Below are 16,245 nucleotides of genomic sequence, written 5' to 3'. Positions count from 1 at the left end.
CCTCACCATGGTATATCCTCATCCTGGCATATCCTCACCATGGTATATCCTCAACCTGGTATATCCTCAACCTGGCATATCCTCACCATGGTATATCCTCATCCTGGCATATCCTCACCATGGTATATCCTCACCATGGCATATCCTCACCATGGTATATCCTTACCTGGTATATCCTCACCATGGTATATCCTCACCATGGTATATCCTCACCATGGTATATCCTCACCCTGGCATATCCTCACCATGGTATATCCTCATCCTGGCATATCCTCACCATGGTATGTCCTCACCCTGGCATATCCTCACCATGGTATATCCTCATCCTGGCATATCCTCACCATGGTATATCCTCATCCTGGCATATCCTCACCATGGTATATCCTCACCCTGGCATATCCTCACCATGGTATATCCTCATCCTGGCATATCCTCACCATGGTATGTCCTCACCCTGGCATATCCTCACCATGGTATATCCTCATCCTTGCATATCCTTACCATGGTATATCCTCACCATGGCATATCCTCACCATGGTATATCCTCACCCTGGCATATCCTCACCATGGTATATCCTCATCCTGGCATATCCTCACCATGGTATATCCTCACCCTGGCATATCCTCACCATGGTATATCCTCACCCTGGCATATCCTCACCATGGTATATCCTCATCCTGGCATATCCTCACCATGGTATATCCTCATCCTGGCATATCCTCACCATGGTATATCCTCATCCTGGCATATCCTCACCATGGTATATCCTCATCCTGGCATATCCTCACCATGGTATATCCTCACCCTGGCATATCCTCACCATGGTATATCCTCACCCTGGCATATCCTCACCATGGTATATCCTCATCCTGGCATATCCTCACCATGGTATATCCTCACCCTGGTCTATCCTTACCCAGGTATATCTTAACCTGGTGTATCCTTACCATGGTGTATCCTTACCCTGGTATAGCCTCACCCTGGTGTAGGCTTACCCAAGTCTATCCTTACCCAAGTCTATCCTTACCCAAGTCTATCCTTACCCAAGTCTATCCTTACCCAAGTCTATCCTTACCCAAGTCTATCCTTATCCAAGTCTATCCTTATCCAAGTCTATCCTTACCCAAGTCTATCCTCACCCAAGTCTATCCTCACCCAAGTCTATCCTCACCCAAGTCTATCCTTACCCAAGTCTATCCTTACCCAAGTCTATCCTTACTCAGGTCTATCCTTACCCAAGTCTATCCTTACCCAAGTCTATCCTTACCCAAGTCTATCCTTACCCAAGTCTATCCTTACCCAAGTCTATCCTTACCCAAGTCTATCCTTACCCAAGTCTATCCTTACCCAAGTCTATCCTTACCCAAGTCTATCCTTACCCAAGTCTATCCTTACCCAAGTCTATCCTTACCCAAGTCTATCCTTACCGTCCAAACTGCAGATGAGACTTCACATTCATTCAGACTCGAAGCATACTTCGAGATGCAGCACCCGATGATGAAATACACTCGACGGTAGTTTTCTGGTGGTTCCGATTATGCTGGGAATGATCCGATAACCATGGATCATCAACAACAACAACAACAAATAATAATAAAATAATAATAATGTTATAACAATAATTATATTTTGATGAACAATATGATTATACCATCGAACTTGGCCATGAGGATAGCAAGGAAATGTGTATTACAGTGAAGACTGATTACCACCCAATAGACCGATGACCGGTGGGTTTGTCCACCTTGGTATGAGGTGATAACGAATGGCCAGGTCGGCATAGAAAGTGCAACCTTTCTTTTTCAATTTTTCCAATTTTCCACGTCCGATAAACACATTCCAGGAGTTCCAGGTACCGATCTTTACCCGAACCTAACTGCAAACATCTCCAGTGAAGACCCATCATATATGGAAAGATATAGTGGGGAGAAACTATCGTTGGGGGGAGAAACCATCATTGGGGGGAGGGGGGTGGTGAGAAACCATCGTTGGGGGGAGAAACCATCGTTGGGGGGGGGGAGAAACCATCGTTGGAGGGAGAAACCATCGTTGGGGGGGAGAAACCATCGTTGGAGGGAGAAACCATCGTTGGGGGGAGAAACCATCGTTGGGGGGACGGGGGTGGTGAGAAACCATAGTTGGGTGGAGAACCATCGTTGGGGGAAAAAACCATCGTTGGGGGGAGAAACCATCGTTGGGGGAAAGGGTGGGGGGAGAAACCATCGTTGTGGGGGGGGGGGGGGGGGAGGAGCACCATTGTTCGGCGGAGAACCATCGTTGGGGGGGAGAACCCATTGTTGGGCATTCCAGTTGGGGGAGAAACCATCGTTGGGGGCGAAGGGGTGGGGGGAGAAACCATTGTTGGGAGGAGAACCATCGTTGGGTGGAGAACCATCGTTGGGGGTAGAAACGATCGTTGGGGGGACGGGGGGTGGGGAGAAACCATCGCTCGGTGGAGAACCATCGTTGGGGGGAGAAACCATCATTGGGGGGACGGGGGTGGTGAGAAACCATCGTTGGGGGTAGAAACGATCGTTGGGGGGACGGGGGTGGGGAGAAACCATCGCTCGGTGGAGAACCATCGTTGTGGGGAGAAACCATCATTGGGGGGACGGGGGGGTGGTGAGAAACCATCGTTGGGTGGAGAACCATCGTTGGGGAGAGAAACCATCGTTGGGGGGGAGAAACCATCGTTGGGGGGAGAAACCATAGTTGGGTGGAGAACCATCGTTGGGGGAAAAAAAACCATCGTTGGGGGAAAAAAACCATCGTTGGGGGGAGAAACCATCGTTGGGGGGGGGGGGGAGAAACCATCGTTGTGCGTTGTGGGGGGGGGGGGGAGGAGCACCATCGTTCGGCGGAGAACCATCGTTGGGGGGAGAACCCATTGTTGGGCATTCCAGTTGGGGGAGAAACCATCGTTGGGGGCGAAGGGGGGGCAGAAACCATCGTTGGGGGGAGGGGGAAACCATCGTTGGGGGGGGGGGGAGGGGAAAACCATCGTTGGAGGAAACCATCGTTGATATATACCATGGTGAGGTTATACCATGGTGAGGATATGCCAGGATGAGATACACCAGATAAGGACATACCACGGTGAGGATATACCAGTGTGATATACCAGGGTAAGGAAACCATCGTTGGGGGGGAGGACCATTGTTGGGGGGAGAACCCATCGTTGGGCATTCCAGTTGGGGGGAGACACCATCGTTGGGGTGGGGGGGGGGGGGAAGAAAACCATTGTTGGGGAGAAAAACCATCGTTGGGGGGGGAGGGAGAATCCATTGTTGGGGGGGAGAACCATAGTTCGGCGGAGAAACCATCGTTGGCGGGAGAAACCATCGTTGGGCAGAGAAACCATCATTGGGCGGAGAAACCATCGTGGGGCGGAGAAACCATTGTTGGGCGGAGAAACCATTGTTGGGCGTAGAAACCATCGTTGGGCGGAGAAACCATCGATGGGCGGAGAAACCATCGTTGGGCGGAGAAACCATCGTTTGGCGGAGAAACCATCGTTGGGCGGAGAAACCATCGTTGGAAGGGAGAAACCATCGTTGGAAGGGAGAAACCATCGTTGGAAGGGATAAACCATCATTGGGGGGAGAAACAATCGATGGGGGATTGTTGGGGGGGAGAAACCATCGTTTGGTGGAGAACCGTCGTTGGGAGGAGAACCCATCGTTGGGCATTCCAGTTTGGGGGAGAAACCATCGTTGGGAGGGAGAAACCATCATTGGGAGGGAGAAACCATCGTTGGAAGGGAGAAACCATCATTGGGGGGGAGAAACCATCGTTGAGAGGAGAACCATCATTGGGGGGAGAAACCATTGTTGGGGGGGAGAAACCATAGTTGGGAGGAAACCCATCAATGGGGGGTAGAAAACCATCGTTGGGGTAGGGGGAGGAGAAACCATCGTTGGGTGGGAGAACCATCGTTGGGTGGGGGGGCATCGTTGGGGGTTAGGGGGGGGGCATCGTTGGGGGGAGAAACCATCGTTGGGTGGAGAAACCGTCGTTGGAAGGGAGAAACCATCGTTGGGGGGGGGGGGTAGAAACCATTTTTGGGGGGGGGGGGAGAAACCATGGTTGGGTGGGGGGGGGGGGGGGAGAAACCATGGTTGGGTGGGGGGGGGGGGGGAGAAACCATGGTTAGGTGGGGGGGGGGAGAAACCATGGTTGGGTGGGGGGGGGGGGGGAGAAACCATGGTTAGGTGGGGGGGGGGGAGAAACCATGGTTGGGTGGGGGGGGGGGGGGAGAAACCATGGTTGGGTGGGGGGGGGGGGAGAAACCATGGTTGGGTGGGGGGGGGGGGAGAAACCATGGTTGGGTGGGGGGGGAGGGGAGAAACCATCGTTGGGGAGAGAACTTATCATTGTGGGGAGGGAGGAAGCATCGTTGGGGGGAGAAACCATGGTTGGGTGGGGGGGGGGGGGGGGAGAAACCATGGTTGGGTGGGGGGGGGGGGGAGAAACCATCGTTGGGGAGAGAACTTATCATTGTGGGGAGGGAGGAAGCATCGTTGGGGGGGAGAAACCATCATTGGGGGAAGAACCATCGTTGAGCGGAGAACCATCGTTGGGGGGAGAAACCATTGTTGGGGGGAGAAACCATCATTAGGAGGAGAAATTGATTTGAAATTGGATGCAAAATCGACCATTTCTACCAATCGGAGTATCTGAGTCGTTATTTTCATTTGAATCTGTTTCATGTCCCTCATCACGTTGAGAATATCCTGGTCCAGCCTTTGCTGCGACTCACTGGGAAATGAAGGACAAAAACGCATTCGCCTGATTTGTCTATTTCCACGGCCTCGATAAGGGGACTTGGACGACCATCGGCGTTATCCCTACTGGTCGGTAGCGCCCCCTTTGCCCTTTGCCTAATCCCTTCATCCCCACCTCTTCTCCATTACGTGGGCTCATCGTGCTTCAGAATTTGCACTTCACAGCGGTGAGGCCGCTATATAAAGGAAGAGTGACCGGGGGGTAGACCAGGCAGACAGGGAAAAGACTAGAGGAAGGAAGGACGCACCGATGAGGTTTCAGGAATCTCTCTAAGTGTTCATAGGAAGTGACAGCGACGCAGAAGGTACTTCGCTGATTGTTCGATTCGGGTTTAAAAGACAAGGGTTCTGGAGGTATCTTCGGACATGGACAGCCCTTCGGTCCGGACACCGCTGCTCAGTGCTTGCTATTACCCTGCACTGCTCGCGTTCCCTGCAGCCCCTGCGCTGGGGTCTCCGCCGCAGCAGACTCCTCTACCTTTCGGGAGCATCACAGCCATCAAGAAGCCTTCCTTCACCATTGACTCGATCTTGTCCAGCTCTGCGACTCGACCTTGGGTGGTCGCACCCTGTTGCCCGTGTACGCCAGTCCAGGCTCTCGGCGGTGCCACGAGGTCGCGTTGTCCGGCCGGGACCACCCGCAGACCCGCACTCCTGTGTGCAGCGACGCTCACCTGCAGCGCATGCCCCCTGGAACCGGAGTTCCGTGCAACAGGTGAAAGCCGGCCGCGAATGTTTCCGGCAAATCGGTTTATTCGTTTCTTGTTGTTTAGTGCTGTCGATCACGTGCTTGGGGTACAGGACGGAGCGGACAGATCTGCGGGGCGGCTTCCAGCGGTAGAGTTGGGAAGACGAAGCGGCTTCGGACCATCTTTACGGCAGCGCAGCTGGAGCGCCTGGAGCGGGAGTTTGCCAGGCAGCAGTACATGGTGGGCAACGAACGCTACTTTCTGGCCTCCTCTCTCCGACTCACTGAGGCACAGGTGTGTGTACCTTCCAGCACCACATTTTGCACACAAAGTAATTCCACATTAGCGTGTCCTGGCTGGCAGGGGACCCAAGATTACGTGCACACTCGCGTTTGAGCTGTGGAGCCTGGGTTTGAATCCCAGCCCAGCTATAAACTTCCATCCTGGTGTTTCACAGGCATGGCCGTGCATCAATATGTATAATATGCATTTGTTCACAACAACACACCCCAACTCCTCACCACCATCAGGCTTAATGTTTCAACGTGCAATGTCCTGCATCCGATAGTGCATAGTCGCGTCGACAATCGAACCCAGGCTAAACAGCTCATAGGTAAGTGTGCCACCTCCATACCACCTTCTCGGACTCTACAAGAGGTGACCAGTAAATCCTTGTCTTGGCATAAATTTCAATGACCAGTGAAGAACATGTCCTTTCAAATGGGGTTATCCTTCCACTTCCATGATGTGATGTTTTTTAAAACAGATAATTGGGTTTTTTATGATCGCTTGTAATACCCTTCCACACCAGGAGTGGCGCTACAGAGTAAACATTTATATAGAGAGAGACAGAGAGAGAAGGGGGTTTTCGCCAGACTAAGACCATCCCACTCCTGAACCCCATCCCACTCCTCCCCAGTAGAACTATAGGGGTTTCAGCCCGTGCAGAGTTGCCAGCTGGGTAAATAAGGAGTCTCCATCAAGTTCTGTCACCATTTATTCAAGGTTTGTATGACCAACCGACTTCCACAGATACAACTCCCAAGACAACACACCAACCACTAGGCCTTCCGCCCAAGCATGACGTCAACCCCGGAAAGTCACCTGTTACAACTCTGCAGACCCACAAAATATTACGGCATTTTACACGATCCCGACCATTCAAATTTGCCGAGTTTGGGGAATATCGAGATTCAGACAAAATGGCAGCTCGTATGAAAGATACATCGGGCTCAGAAATGCAAAGCACAAGTTGAAAAGAACCTTCCGATGCCTTTTTTTCTCAAGACTGCGTGGGGTAAGGTGTTCTATGAACTCTTCAGTTTTGCAAAGATGTTATCGACTTGAATTAGTCATCACTCATGTTTCTTTCAAATACCCTTAGGCCACAAACCTGATGATTAGATTCCATATATCTCACATACTATACTTTTTAGCTCACCTGGAACGAAGTTCGTGAGTCCGGAAGTTCGTCCGTCCATCAGTCCATCAGTCCGTCCGTAAACACTTGAAACCTCTTCTCCGAAACCGCTGATGTGATTGCGACCAAATTTGGCACAAACGATATTTGTTGTGTTGTGAGTAAAGTTTGTTCACGGCATTAAAAAAATTGGGGTCTAAGGGGGTCTACCAGGGGGATCGAAGTGCATCCAGGTTTGACCCCCCAAAAATAGGAATTTGCTTTTTTCTCTGAAACTACACACACGATTTCGATGAAACTTCACCACCCTTAATCACCCGTGATGTACCAAAGTTTGTTCACTGCATAAAAAAAAAAATCGAGCCCTGAGGGTTCTTCTGAGGGGTTGCCCCCCAAAATAGGTATTTGCTCTTTTCTCTGAAACTACATATACAATTTCAATGAAACTTCACCACAACCTTCATCACTTGTGGTGTATCAATGTTTGTTCAAGGCATTAGAAAAATTGGGGTCTGAGGAGGTATACAGGATGGGAGGGGGTGGGGGTAGGGGTTGCCCCCCCAAAATAGGTATTTTTTATTTATTTGTTTAAAGTCTTATGATTATGTTAGTATGATTCCACTTGCTGCCCTGTCTTCTAGCAACCATTCAAATTGGTTTAAAATACCTTTAGTCAGTGTAGTATACTGTTTATTCTACCAGCTGAGCGCCAGGTGTATTGCCCTATGTTTCTTACTAGTGGTATGCGCCATTGATTTTTTAATCTGTGAGTCAATCTGGAATCATATGGAATAACTAGAACGGAACTCGGTAGAGTACATATCTCTGCCAGGCTGAACATTTTTTTTTTGTATACATAGTCGAGGCTCTTGGAAGAGCTAGTACACTGAACGTATCAGGACATAGCAGACAAAAGCAGGATGCAAAACACGCATGTATGAGATGGACAAGATGAGTACAGAAGGAAACTCCAAGGAAGGAAAATGCATAATTGGAAGGATTCCCTAGGTGGGAAAAAGAGGAAAAATGCGTTGAGGGGACCAGTGATCCTGGATTTATGTAGTTTCACCAGAGGTAGTTGAGGGTGGACCGTGTGAGCTCTGCATCAACCTGTGAGGGAAAGAGGGAGGTGTGGGGGGACACAGAAAGGGTAGAGGGTGCAAGATCAGAAAGGAGGCGGTAGAATACAAAGACACCACCGACTTGTCTGTGATGGGAAAGCGATAGGCCCATGGACTCTCCTTCATTGCAGGAGATTCCATTGATGTTAAAGGCCTTGGTTTCCACAGCATCAAGCTGAGCAAGATGTGAGGCAGGGGAGCCGGCCCAGAGGGGAGGGCATTACTCCATCAAGCTGCAGACGAAGGCCTCGTAAGTGGATAGGAGTTCAGGTGTATCAAGGATGGACTTTGTACGATGGAGGATGCCCAGTCGGAGGCTGGCTTTGGAGGCCAACTTTGATATGTGATTTGCCCAAATGTGGACTAGCCTGTGATTTTGTCATGGTCTGAAGAGAGGGAAGAGGGTGCAGCCCGTCTGTATGAAGGATTAGGGATGTCATGGAAGAGGGTCGCATCATCAGGAAATAGATAAAGAGCATTTTACAGAGAGTCAGAGAGATCATTTATGAAGTTCAGGAATAGGACTGGGCCAATAACACTGCCCCAGGGCACTTCAGCCTTGACAGGGAGAGGAGGTTAAAAGATTCCGTTGAGTGCCACATGTTGGTTACGAGAGTAGAGGGATTCAGTGAGCCATGTGTGGAGTTGGCCTTGGATGCCATAGGGCAAACAGTTTGGAGAGAAAGACGGGATGCCAGACTGTATAAAAAGCACAATTTCCAATGCCTTCAGAAAGTAATCACACCCTTGACTTTTTCACATTTTATCCTGTTATAGCCGGGATTTAAAATGGATTTAAATTAAAAATTAAATTGAGATTTCTTGTCACTGACCTACACATAATACCCCATAATGTCAAAGTGGAATTTTTTTAAAATATAATGTTTTTACAAAATAACTAAAAATGAAATACAGAAATCCCTAATTTACATAAGTATTCAACCCTCTGATCCAATACTTCGTAGAAGCGCCTTTGGCAGGGATTACAGCTTCAAGTCTTCTTGGGTACGTCTGTATCAGCTTTGCACATCTTGATTTGGGGAGTTTCTCCCATTCTTCATTGCAGATTTGCTCAAGCTCTGTCTAGTTGACTGGGGAGCGTCAGTGAACAACAATCTTCAAGTCTTTCCACAGATTCTCAATGGGATTCAGGTATAGGCTTTGACAAGGCCACTCAAGGACTTTCACCTTCTAGTTCTGAAACCATTACAGTGTTGCTTTGGTTGGGTGCTTGGCATCATTGTCCTGTTGGAACGTAAATCTTCACCGCAGTCTAGGTTCTTTTTCACTCTGAAGCAGGTTCTCCTCAAGGATTTTCCTGTATTTGGCTCAAATTATTGTTCCCTTTATCCTTACAAGTCTCCTAGTCACTGCTGCTGAAAAGCATCCCCATAGTATGATGCTGCCACCATCTTGCTTCATGGTAGGTATGGTGTGAGATGGGTGATGAGCTGTGTTCGGTTTCTGCCAGATGTAGTGCTTTGCATTCAAGCCAAAGAGAACAATCTTCATCTCATCACAAAACAGAATCTTTTGCATCGTGCTCTCAGGGTCTTTCACGCGCCGTTTTGCAAACTCCATGTGTGCTGTCATGTGACTTTTTCTCAGGAGTGGCTTCCGTCTGGCCACTCTCCCATAAAGCTTAGAATTCTGAAGGGCTGCAGAGACTGTTGGCCTTCAGGCAGGTTCTCTCATCTCACCCACGGAACTCTGTAGTTCTGCCAGAGTGGTCATTGGGTGCTTGATCACCTCCCTGACCAAGGTCCTACTTGCCTGGTTGCTCAGTTTGGTCAGATGGCCAGCTCTAGGAAGATTCTGCATAGTTCCATATTCCTTCCATTTCCTAATGATGGCGCTCACTTTGCTCTTGGGAACTTTCAACACTCCAGAAATTGTTTTATACCCTTCCCCAGATATATGCCACCTCACAATTCTATCTTGGAGTTCTACGGGCAATTCCTTGGACTTCATGGTAGAATTTCTGCTGTAACATGCACTGTCAACTGTGGGATCTTATATAGAAGTGTGTTTCTTTCTAAATAATGTCCAATCAATTGAATTGGCCAGAGGTAGACTCCAATCAAGTTGTAGAGACATCTCAAGGATGATCAGAGGAAATTGAATGCACCTGAGCTCAATTTGGAGTGTCATCACAAAGGGGTTGAATACTTAATGACTCAAGACATTTCAGCTTTTCATTTTAAATTATTTTGTAAACATTCATCTAAAAAAATTATACTTTGACATTATGGGATATTATGTGTTGAGCAGTGACAAAAAAAACTCAATTTATATGTGCAAGAGAAGCAGAGCAGGATTTTAGGACACGTGAGCTGATGTCGTCTGGTCCATTAGCAGAGTCAGAGTCGAAGGTTGAAAGAACATTCTTCACCTTTTCAGGTGCAAAGGACAGTCCAGGAGCAGTTGACTATACCAGGGAAGGATGGGTACCGATAGTGAGGGATTGGGGACACAATATTTGGAAGCAAACACAAAATGGAGGCAATTGGCATTTTCACGAGCGGAGTCGGCTGTGATTCCATTTGAAGAGAGGGAAGAGATGGAAGCGGCGCATACTCCAGAGCCAGACTTAACAAAGTGCCCCCAGGTTTTAGAGCAGGGAGACAAATTTTAAAGTTCATTCTCGAGGTTGGACAGATGTTGTTTTCTGGCTCTCTTGAGAGTGGACTCACTTGTTGCTGGCTTTTTAGAATGATCTATGATTGCCTTCGTTTGGAGTAGCCTTCCAGGAAGAGAAGGCATGTTGTTTCAGCGCAACTGCCTCAACACAGGATTCACTGTACCATGGGCAGGAAGAAGGTTAGGATAATTGAAGATTAGGTGGAAAGAGTCTGTGAATGAGAGAGCAGGTTTCTGTGGAAGAATTCCCAGGCTGAGTCAGGAGCAGTTGATATGGGAGCCCAGTCCTGAAGAGAGATGGCTGCTTGCAGTCCCTGTCAATCTGCTTGAGTGAACTGCCAGACTTGCCGTTATTGCGGCAGATCTCTGAGAATATTCAGCGAAATGTTCACTTTCACAAGCATATGACCAGATGAACCAATGGGAGCAGAGGAAGAGAAGGAGACATTTGCAGAAAAGTTAGTCATCAGCAAGTCCAGAAGGGAGCATTTGCCATTTGGAGAAATCTGGGTTGGAAAGTTCGCAGATTCAATCAGTCCCATGGAATCACAGAAGTCCTTTGCTGAAGTATCATTGCTGGTGAGAAACGTGCCCACACCCAGCCACGTTGCATGGTTATGATTGAAATCACCACATATGAGGAAGAGAGAGTTGGAATGAGTGGTTCAAAGTTTGTCCATATTGTCTAAGAGAGACGTAGATGGAGTTGTCACTGTTAGGTGGATGGTACAACACACAGATGAACAAAAGGTGGGAGCAGAGGAAAAATCACAACCAGAGGTACTCCGAGGGGTTGAGAGGTGTAAGGTGGGAAAGGTGTACAAAGGCAGTGAGAAATTGAATTATTGATGTAAAGAGCAACTCCGCCGCTGGGCGTGGTTTAGGCCGATCAAATTGGAGGAGACAATAGCCAGGGAGAGGCACTATGGAGTCAGGGGTGTCCTGTGTGAAGAAGGATTCTGTTAAACAGATGATGTCTGGTTTATTGGCAGTGGCCTGGATTTAGAGATTTGTAAGGTTAGAGGGGAGACTTCGGATGTTTGAGGTCCACACAGTTAGAGATAGAGGGGGTGGGATAGTGCAGGTTGGGGGTGGGGGAGAGGCTTTGCGGGAGAAATGTGAGGTTTGGGAGGAATGTGGTGAGAGGGAAGGTTTGAGTGTGTGAGGTGTGTGGGAAGGTTTTAGAGGGTGAGGTGAGGTGGAAACATTTAGGGGGTAGGGTGAGTGGAAAGCATTGAGAGGGTGGGGTGAGGATGAATGCAGAAAGGGGGGACATGAAGCTTTGAGGGGGTGGGTGTGGGTGGATGCTTTTCCAGATTCCATATTCCCAACTTTGACAGACGGAGATAAAGATCATGGGATATTACATCTGTATGTAACATCTCATGTATGAGTGATGGTGAGGGGGTGGGGGAGGAAGGAGGTTTGTGGATGAGGAGCAGGTCAGACAGAAACATCAGAAAAATCATCATTTTGAAGAAGAACAAGTACAAAAAGTTTTAATTAAAACAAAAGCCGCGTCGATGTTACACAATGCCTAGATGCAGCTGTGCCTATAACGTCGATGTTATAGGCACAGGACATTCCTATTGATTCGATTACTTGATGTTATTTTTGTGCAAAGTGAAAATATATCTCGGCAATTTCCCGTGTGTGGCGACACGTGAACAAAGCTATGCTCCTCTTTCCACATTATTGTGACGACGTATAAATTAAATATTTCATCGTGACGATTGTCATCAAATGGACGAATTTTAAATATATCTCGGCATTTTCCCGTCTGTTATTTTGGGCGGTGTATGACTGACCATGCCGCGATTTAAACAAAATATATATATCTCGGCATTTTCCCATCTCTTATTTCGGGCGGTGTATGACTGACCATGCCGCGATTTAAAAAAAATATATCTCAATGGACTTGAAGTTACAGGCCTTTGAGAATTCATTTCGTTCTATAAAGGGCAACTTTCATCGGATTTTCTTCCCGTTTTTTTTCAACCGAGTCTAAAACTATGTTAGCGACTGTGAAAAATGAAATGATATATCGAATTTGATTTGAAATAAAACTGTGTGAGAGAGGAAGACACCACGGGCCTACAAAACAGGCCTCAAACCTATGCGAGTTAATAAAATGGTGGATATTTGTTTATATGAAGCCTCTCCCACAATGGGTGGAGCTATGGTTCCCAGAATGGGTGGAGCTTTGAGGTTTTGTCTTCTGTGCAAGAACAAGAAGAAGAAGAACAAGAAGAAGAACAACAACAACAGCAGAGGGCACTCTATGACCAGCGTCTTACGACGCGGCTAATAAAAATACGGGACATAGAGAACACATATCATATGAAGAAGAAGAACACGTGTATCATGTGTGAAAGAGATACAAGGGTTGAAATGCAATCTTAGAATTTTTTTTTTTTTTTAAGAAGAAGCATTTATATATTTAATGTAGATCCAGTTTGGAGAAAAGAGGGGAGGGGGAGGAGGGAATGTAGAACCAGGGGCAGAAGGAAATTCAATAGAAATGAGAATTGTTATGAAGTGAACTACAAAGGTTTTGTTTGTTTGTTTATTCAGATTTTTGAAAGGAGGATTGGACATTGAAATAGGATAGGATAGTCTTTAGGAAATGCAAACAAGACACCAGGGAATACACCCAGGCCTAAGCAGGACGCAATTTCTATCTGAGTAAGGCCTTGAAAAAGGCCGATCAGGCCTTGACAATACAAAAGGAATAGCACAAAGCAGCGAACGAATTAACATGAAATATTGCAAGGAACGAAACAAGGAAATAACGTTTTCCAAATCCCTGCCCTAACCTACAGGGGGCGCTGCATCAGCTGCACAGCCATACACCCCATGGCCAATGATGCAGCCCAGCAGACTTGGGTACAAAAGAAGAAGAATCAGCAAACAAGGGGGCGGGGTGATGAATTAATAAAAGGGAATTAATGTAAGCAGATAAAGTGGGAGATAGGTGTGTCGTGGGTTGGATGAGGAGGAAAAAGGGAAAAGTTATTTGAGATGAAGGGGAGTATGGGTAAAAGCGTGTATGAAATATTTAGAGGGGTGGGTAGGGTTAAAGATTGTGCCGATTTGCGTACGTAATATGTATACAATCACATAGCTTCATTTAATATCGACATGCACTGATGTTCCAATTGTGTGTTCTTCTGAATCAGGTTAAGGTTTGGTTCCAGAACCGCCGCATCAAATGGCGCAAGCAGAGCTTCGAACAGCAGCAAGCCCGTCTGGCCCGGCTGGGCCTAGCTCCACAACAAGTGGAGAAAGGACACACAGGAGGGAAAGAAGGGTTGGAAAACGCAGTACCCGCTTGTCGAAGCCAACAAGACCGAGCATGACATCAATGCATGTGGGGTGGGTCTGCTCGATGCAGATACTGGAAAGTCCCAGAAGGACAATGCGGAAAGTTCCATAAGAGTGGAAGGCCCGGTAATGGTGGAAAGGTTGGAGTGCGTCGGATGAAATTGAAATTTTTCACCTGACGCCATTGATTGAAAAAGTGGTGGAGATTTTACAACTTCCGAATGACAATATAATGAATAGGTTTAAAAAAAAAAATGCTCAACACAGTTTTGTGAACAGGTGTGCACTGATTCGTGCAAATAGGAAACTTTCATTCATATATTTAATTACATATTATATTTTCTTCTTTGTTATTTAATAAAATTGTATTTTTAAAGGAAAGCATAATAAAGACCATTTTACCTGCATATTCTTTTTTTAAAAGTGGCATCGTTACATCTGTGGCTCATTGAAGAGGACGATCTTGTTGAAGACTGTCATCTGATCAGAAAACAAGATCTGCACCACACGCACACAGGTTGCACCGAAAAAAGATGGAATGTACATCAATAACCCCCATTGGTGAATGAAATGTTTCATATGAAAAAGGGTGTAAGTCCACCTTTGGGTCAATTTATTAATTATGTATGCAAATGCGGTGCCATTTGACCACGCCCCACAAACCCCATGCACCCTTGACATGCCCCCTTTTCTTCGCTCCATGTATTCCGACATCATAAGATCAAGAAACATTACAACTTCCGATTCCGATACAACAATCAACTAGAGAGTTAATAGAACACCTTACTCCGTGCTGTCTGAAGAAAAAAGGCCATGGGCGATGGGCGGGGTCTGCGAGCAGGAAATTTGATTGGTCGTGATGACGTCCAATACGGTAATATTTTGTACAAGTACTGCTAAAGGGAAAGTTTTTGAAAGTGCCAAAAAGGCGATTTGCGTTCTGCAGTGTTCAAGTATATAATTATTCAATTGAAACAAAATAAGGATTTGAAGAGTTGTAGAATTTTTTCTCTCCAAATTTACCGCTGTTGAATCGGTGTCTCTTACACCACCTTATCTAACACGTTGCATTAGTTATTCATGCCAGTTGTTTGTGTCCTTTATGACGTCCTTAAACACAGTTAGTTTCCTGTTTGGAATGATTTTCAATTTTTTTGACTGCCAGACAGGTAAACGGAGTAAAACGATTATCTCACTCCTCTGCTCATGCGCGATCGGGTCAAATTCCGATCCAATGTACTGTACTGTTAAACTACAAGTTCCTTTTCCAATTCTTGGTCCGATTCATGTTCAAAATAAAGACTCAATTGAAATTAAGCTGTTCCTCGATCATGAAGTGACATTTGCAGTCACACAAACGGAACAGAACCAAATGCTTAACCCAGCTTTTCACTTCCTTCACACAGGGTAATTACTTACATATGCTGCATGACCAAAGTATGCGGACACCCCTTCTAATTAGTGGATTCGGCTATTTCACCCGCTCCCATTGCTGACAGGTATATATAATCAAGCACACAGCCATGCAATCTCCATAGACCAGCATTGGCAGTAGAATGGGCCGTACTGAAGGGCTCAGTGACTTTCAACGTGGCACCGTCTTGGGATAGCACCTTTCCAACAAGTCAGTTCATCAAATTTCTGCCCTGCTAGAGCTGCCCCGGTCCACTGTAAGTGCTGTTATTGTGGTTGAAACGTCTTCTTCTTTTTTCTTTTTTTTTCTTGTATACATAATCGAGGCTCGTGAAAGATCTAACATTTATCACACAAACAAATCAAACAGACAAACTACCAAAGTATATAAAAAGGGGAGCGGTAGACAAGATGGGGAGAGAAGGGGAAGCACATAAACACAACATTTGTGAGGGACATTGGGAATGTGTGGGAGGGAGAGGGCTTGGGGGAAGGCGGCGTGGGAAGGGAGGGGGGGGGGTGGGAGAAGTATAAACACAAGGATACCAAGGACTTCCAGGAAAGAAGTTGGTATTTAAAAAAAGAGGATTGGGGGTGAAATTAGCGGGGGTAGAAAAGATCAAGGTTTTGGATGGGGGAAGATAAGAGATGGTGGTGAACAGCTATTTTGAAGACCTGGAGGGAGGAGTGGGATTGAAGGGAGTGGGGGAGTTTGTTCCAGAGGCGGGAGAAAAGAGGAATGAAAGAGTGAAGGTGAGCAGAGAGTCTTGATTTTGGCAGTTTAACCAGAAGAGGGTTGCAGGCAGATCTTGTGCGACCTTCAGGAATATTTGGGGGACAGAGCCCAGAGACA

The 16,245-nt window shown here is 47.0% G+C and overlaps 1 protein-coding gene across 1 annotated transcript; it reads left to right on the top strand.

The window, feature by feature from the left end:
- Window positions 1-4,966: 4,966 nt before the first annotated feature.
- On the top strand, window positions 4,967-14,386 carry LOC137418038 (uncharacterized). The gene is made up of 3 exons (XM_068104016.2): window positions 4,967-5,500; window positions 5,587-5,768; window positions 13,835-14,386. The coding sequence occupies exons 1-3, from the start codon at window positions 5,152-5,154 to the stop codon at window positions 14,012-14,014; spliced, it is 711 nt and encodes a 236-aa protein (XP_067960117.1). The 5' UTR covers window positions 4,967-5,151; the 3' UTR covers window positions 14,015-14,386.
- The last annotated feature ends 1,859 nt before the right edge of the window (window positions 14,387-16,245 follow it).

Source organism: Myxine glutinosa, chromosome 3 (assembly GCF_964187855.1).
Source record: "Myxine glutinosa chromosome 3, kmMyxGlut1.1, whole genome shotgun sequence".
NCBI lineage: Eukaryota > Metazoa > Chordata > Myxini > Myxiniformes > Myxinidae > Myxine > Myxine glutinosa.
This window is presented reverse-complemented; position numbering and strand designations above follow the sequence as displayed.